The 6,302-nt window shown below is 41.2% G+C and overlaps 1 protein-coding gene across 1 annotated transcript; it reads right to left on the bottom strand.

Annotated features, from left to right (window-relative positions):
- Positions 1–2,024: 2,024 nt before the first annotated feature.
- On the bottom strand, positions 2,025–2,366 carry LOC102841979 (protein BEX5-like). The gene has a single exon (XM_006877755.1). The coding sequence runs from the start codon at positions 2,364–2,366 to the stop codon at positions 2,025–2,027; it is 342 nt and encodes a 113-aa protein (XP_006877817.1).
- Between the last annotated feature and the right edge of the window lie 3,936 nt (positions 2,367–6,302).

Below are 6,302 nucleotides of genomic sequence, written 5' to 3'. Positions count from 1 at the left end.
GAGGGGATTGTAATCATTGCAATGAAACAAAGTATGATAAGATGAATGTAAAGCTGGTGTTCTCCCATGTAAACTATCACATAATTCACAATAAAAACTTAAAAAAAAAAAAAAAAAAGAATAACTATGAAGCAGGAAGGAGTATTCTCCACATTTCTGTAGAGGGTAAATGGAGATTCAGACCACTGGAAGTTTCAGAGAAATCAGTGGGTCAATCAAGCACTGGACTGCTAACTACAAGGTTGGCAGTTCAAATCCACCAGCCATTCCTAGGAAACCTATACAGGGTCACTGTGAATCAGAACTTATTCAATGGCACTTAACAAGAGCAACATCATCTTTAGGACTTTAGGACATTAGCAGTGATAGCAGTCAGTCGAGGAAGCAGAAACCCAGTAAAAAGGAAATGGTTCCCAGTTGTCATATAGGGAAGGAGGCATGGCAATAGAGGAATAGAAAGGAAAGGAAAGATGACAACAACAAGGTAGTTAATTTGACTTGCTGGTAGGCACTTGTGACAGTCTTAGGAGCATTACTTAAATATGATGGCCACCTAGTAGACTGGGACTTGCATGTATGGATAGATTCAGTCAGACTTCAGTCTATATCTTATTTGCTACTCACAGCAGTCCTGTAAAATCCAAACCCCATTGGCTTTGAGTGGATACCAACTCATAGTGACCCTATAGGACAAAACAGAACTTTGCATAGGATTTCTAAGGCTATAAATCTTTACAGAAGCAGACTGACACATCTTGTACACAGCACTCCTGTAAGGCATGCATTATCTTTATTTTATAGATGAATATCCTGACTTTAAATAAATTTGTAAGAATTAAAATATTTATTATATCTGTAATAATTATAATAAAACCTGTGAAAGCTGAACCTGTGTAAGGTGTAAACCTGTCAGAGAAGGAAAACTTGAATATTTCCTACTAAAACAAGCAATAAAAAAGTGGTAATACTTTTTTATTACATCAACAAAGCAGGAAAACATGTGAGACCCAGAAAAACAAGGCAGTCCCATTGAGATCTGGTTTTCATATGCTTCACTAATCCAGTTTGTGTTTCTAAATAAAAAATCCAGAGCTAGTAGAAGATTTATATATCATAAGTTGTATCTCAGGTATTTATTGTCTCCATTCCCTATATGTGCAGACTGTCATTTTTTTAAACCTTTTTCCTGATACATATGATTATATATGCATTTTGAAAAAAGAAAAATAATTTCAGAATAAATTAAATAAAATTAAAAGCACCAATAACTCTATTCCATAGAAATAAACATAATCTGTTTTTTATATTTTCATTCATTTTTTCCTATTCATATATATATGTGGGTGTGTGTGTGCATATATATGTTATTTTTGTTGTTGTTGTTAAGTGCCATTGAGTTGGTTCCAACCCATAGCGATTCTATATAGAATTTCAGAGGAGCAGCTGGTGAGCTTGAACTGCCAACCTTGGGTTCAAACAGACTTTGCAGTCCAGCGTATTAACCCACAGGACCATGCCAGGACTCCTTATATTATACATATATATATATGTAACATATATAACATATATATAATATATCATATAAAAAGAGCCCTGGTAGTATAGTGGGTCTTGTGTTGATCAGCAGTTTTAATCCACTAGGCACTTCATGAGAGAAAGATGAGGCTTTATGTTCCCATATTTACAGCCTTGGAAGCCTTATACAGGGTCACTATGAGTTGGAATGAATTCCATGGCATACCACCATCACCAGCACAACATATAGCATAAATATGCAAACTTTTAAATGAGATTCTCTATCTATACACTGCTTTAAAACTGCTTTATTATTAACTTTACAATATATAACAAACATCTTTTCATGCATATTGATAAAACTCTCCTGCTGACAGAAACATTTATAGACTAGGTCAAAATGAATCTCTCTTCAGAAAATGACAGAACACCAAAAGTTTCACATTAAGGGTACATCAAGAAAAAATAAATTTGAAAAGCAGGAGGGTTAAGATTCTTAACCTCAGGATTCAAGGCATAAGGCAAAACTCATCATGATGGTTGTGGTGAGGAGGGTCCCCTACAAGAATTCGCAGGCTATACCTCAGCTGCAGTTCCCTAATTTTCCTCCTTAACTCTCTCATCTCCTCCATGAATTGTTCCATATCATCTGCATCTCCATCTATCAAATCAAAATTATTTGCAAGCCTATTGGGCACATCCCCCCTTAACTCCTGTACAGGTGCAGCCTGACCCCCTCTAATATTTCCTGCAGGCTCCTGGCCTTCACCCACTCCCAAAGGTTGGGCTTCCACTCCATTATGCACAGGAATTTGCTCCTTCCCTTCATTTTCCTGGGAGATATTTTCCATATTGAGATTTTTTCTCTTGCTTCTTCTTCCTAGGAGATAAAAAGCAACACAAGGAATTAGATGCTTGATAACAACAGGTTTCAGAGCTCTGGCTGGCAACAGTCTTCCCCCTTGAGAGATTTTGAATCCTTGAAGGAGCTCCCAGACACAGCCCATCCCTACCTCCCATCCAACCCACCATTATCCCTACAGATTTTTTCCTAGGCCCCTCCAGACACCATAATGGATGATGGCCGTGTCAGTAGCTGAAACATTAGGTCTCTGCTTCTTAAGATCCTGATATACCCCTTTTCCCTTCAAAGGATGACCATTATCTTCCTCAGTCTCAGTTTTCTCTTGTACTGTAACTGTCAGGGAAGGCTGTGAGTACCCCAGAGGCTATGCTAATCTGATATTCACATACAAGAGGGCCCCAGGCAGTTCCCTACCTGCTGGGATCAGACACCGGTCTTCTATTAGTCTTGAGGTCTTTGGAGACCTAAAGACCTGCAGACAGAAATGCAACAATGTCCCTGTGTGGAAGGACCACTTGATCAAAGAACCAGTATGGGGGCACCAGCTCCTTTGTTAATTTAGGGTTCTACTTTTCCAATGTTCCCTCTTTCTGTTTCTCCTCCATTCTGACTCAGGGCTTCCTTTCCTATCAGATGACATGTTACCCTTGCTTCAACAATACCCATCCTAATTAAAGATGATTATTTTCAAATCTTGTTTAACCTCTTCCTTAGGCCCCCATCACCATTGTCTAGTTTGTTTCACCCATCAACGAATTATCATTTCCTGCACACTAACTGGTAACTTGGGAGACAGGGGAGTCAGGAGAACTTGCAGGGTGGACACGTGGTTTATTTATTAAAAGACACAGTAATAATCTGGGTATCTGCCAGGCCAATCTGTGATCTACTGACCTTTCTAAAGGCCAGTGCTACTACTGCCCACCATTTTAAGCATCAAGATGAAATAAGGGAGGGTATGACAATTTAGGCACTGCAAACCAGGGCCCACCCACTAAGATCTCAGAGTTTTGCCATTCTTACCCTAAGGCTTGCAAGCTGTGTCCAACCTGCAGGGATCAGAGAGTTTTCTCCTCCCCTCCTCTTTTACTCAGTTAGAAGGTTCAGGGTAGAAGCCCTAGCCCTCCTCCTCTGCAGCACTTCTGGCTCCAAAATGGACGGAAGGTAAAGGCGTGCTGGAAACACAGGCTTGAATCCACTGTGGGGTCCGTTGTCCCCTCCCTCTGCCCAACGCCGCCTGACTTCTAGAAAATCTGATCTGGTACCTATTCCCAAACGCTGGCTGTTCCTGATCTTCTCCCTGAGAGTCCTCCATTTCTTGCACCAAACGAGTGGGCATAGGGGAAAAGAGTCAAGGTAATTCACTCCTGGACCTGCTCTGGTTTTTATCTTCCGTCACCCCCAACCCAGTCAGAGCTCACCAACCTGCCACAATCGGAATCAGTTTTTTTCTACCACTTCCTCCTTCGCAGGACTACTGGTACTGGCCACAAACGATGACCACACCGCAACTAGAGGGAGAGACTACTCCACTTCTTGGCTCTGGGTCCCTTCAAGGATACGTCACGGTGAGCTCAGATTCCCAATTATGGTTCGCACCTGCAGTGCGGCAGGAGGGTGAAAGAGGGAGCGTGGGCGGGGCTACCTTTTTCCTCATTTCTACCTTCCCCCATCTCTACTACAGCCTCCTCTGACTTTTTTTTTTTTTTCCTACGTAGCAAGGTGGCGCTATAGGATAAGCGCTAGATCACAAGGTTGGTTTGAACTGCCAGGTCGGCGGTTCAAACTCAACTGTCACTCCTTGGAAACCTTATAGAGGGTCGCTGTAGGTCAAAACCGACTCGACAGCACTTAAAAACAACAATCCTTACAGTCAATTGGGTCATAGTATTTTGTGCTATATATTTGTCTGATTTCTGCTGGAGTTTTTGAAGAACTGCTTCTTCTAGACCTCCAAACGCCCATTTCTATTTCTCTGTTCCCAAGAAAATAAAGACCAGCATTTCCCCTAAGAGTCTTATCCTAGACTATAATTGGGGAGGGAGACTGAGGATAGGAAATCTGGAAAATAGGAAGAAGGTGGCATTAAAAAAAAAAAAATCACCTTAATTATTTTTCTCTGTGTTAATTTATTTTTTTTACATGTTAACTCTTTTTTTTTTAAGTTTTTATTGTGAATTATGTGGTAGTTTACATAAAAGAACATTTGCTTTACATTCATCCTATCTTATATCTTTCATTGCCATTATTACAATCTCCTGCATGCATCATCAAACAAACAAATGGTATATATACCCTGTAAGCCTGCCCCTCGGTTGTTAGAACACAGCCCCTATCCCTCTCTGGGTCTAGAGTCCCCAGCCGCTCCATCTGTCCACATCATCATCATCATCTCTGGCGTCACTGCTTCTCCCTTACTCCTCTCTTATCCCTTGATGGTCCCAGGGACCTCCACTCCTGGAATGCAAAGTCAAACACTCCCCTCCTTTTACTACAAAACTTCCACCTTTACATTTCCAACCCTCACAGTCAGTCCTGATAGCAATTATTCACTGTTGTACCACAAGAGTCCTATCCCCATCTCCTTTCATCAGCCCCACCCAGACAGATTGGATACTACTCAATGGAGAGTCTATCTTCCTCCGCTCCCTCTGGATCTAGGCTCACTCTTGAAAGCTTGTAAATCAGTATCAGTCACTTATTGCCTTTGTAGTCTCTCCCCCCCTCCCCCCCACACACACATTTTGGGTAGCCAATGTCCAAGTTGCCCATCCCTGTCTACCCTTTGTACAGAGGGGATGGGAATGATCCTTGCTGTAAAGATTTGTTCACTCTTTTGAGCTACTGCATCCATAGGTGTAGGTCAAGTTCATCAAATTATATCAGATTACTCTTTTTTTTCCTCTTCTTTCTTCTTTTAGTTGAGTTCTGATAATCCAGCCATTGAAGCCAGGTCAAGTGGGTATCATCTGCAAGTGTGGGTGTTCTTGTGCGTATCCCCTCACTCCTTATCAGCTGGACGCTTCACTCTCCACTCTAGTCCTCTGTGGCTATGTCACTCTCTCTGGGCCAAGGAGTCCCCGGGTCTTGCCATACTGCTGGCCAACCAGATTTCCACCTGGGTTCACAGGAGTCTATTGAACTTGGTTGGACTTAGCTCACAGCTTCATTGCTGTTTTTCCCTCACTTCACCTTATCTGTCACCAGTCAGACCGCATGTCTGCTTGTGAATTCCCCTTGAGTCTTAGTCTTGGAAAGGGGTCCTCTGTGTTTATTTTTATGGAAAGAAGATGGTGATTTTTCTTTTGTTTTCCATCAGCACGCCTTCTTCTTTTGGCGGTTATAATTATGTGATACCATTATTTTCAGTTGTCTTTTAAATTTCTTGGCAGAGATGAGTGAGTGGCTGTTGTGCCACCTCACTTTCTTGAAAGATTTCAATTTTTACTCCATCAATTCCTGGTGCCTTGTTTTTTTTGCCAATTCCTTCAATGCACTTTGAACTTCCTCCCTGAGTATCATTGGCTCTTGATCATATGGTACCTCTTGAAATGGCTGAACATTAACCATTTCTTTTTGGTACAATGACTCTGTGTATTCCTTCCATCTTTTCTTGGTGCATTTGCATCATTCAATAATTTGCCCAGAGAATCTTTCAATAACGAAAGTCGAGGCTTGAATTTTTTCTTCGGTTCCCCCAGCTTGAGAAATTCTGATCGAGTTCTTCCTTTTTGGTTTTCTAATCCCAAATCTTTGCATATTTTATTATAGTGTTTGGTTTTATCTTCTCTGGCTGATCTTTGAAATTTTCTGTTCAACCCTTGGACCGCTTCAATTCTTCCATTTGCTTTAGCATCTCTACACTGGAGAGCAAGTTTCAGAGTCTCTTCTGACATCCATTTTGACCTTTTCCTTCTTTCTT

This window comes from Chrysochloris asiatica, unplaced genomic scaffold (assembly GCF_000296735.1).
Source record: "Chrysochloris asiatica unplaced genomic scaffold, ChrAsi1.0 scaffold00591, whole genome shotgun sequence".
In the NCBI taxonomy this organism is placed as follows: domain Eukaryota; kingdom Metazoa; phylum Chordata; class Mammalia; order Afrosoricida; family Chrysochloridae; genus Chrysochloris; species Chrysochloris asiatica.
This window is presented reverse-complemented; position numbering and strand designations above follow the sequence as displayed.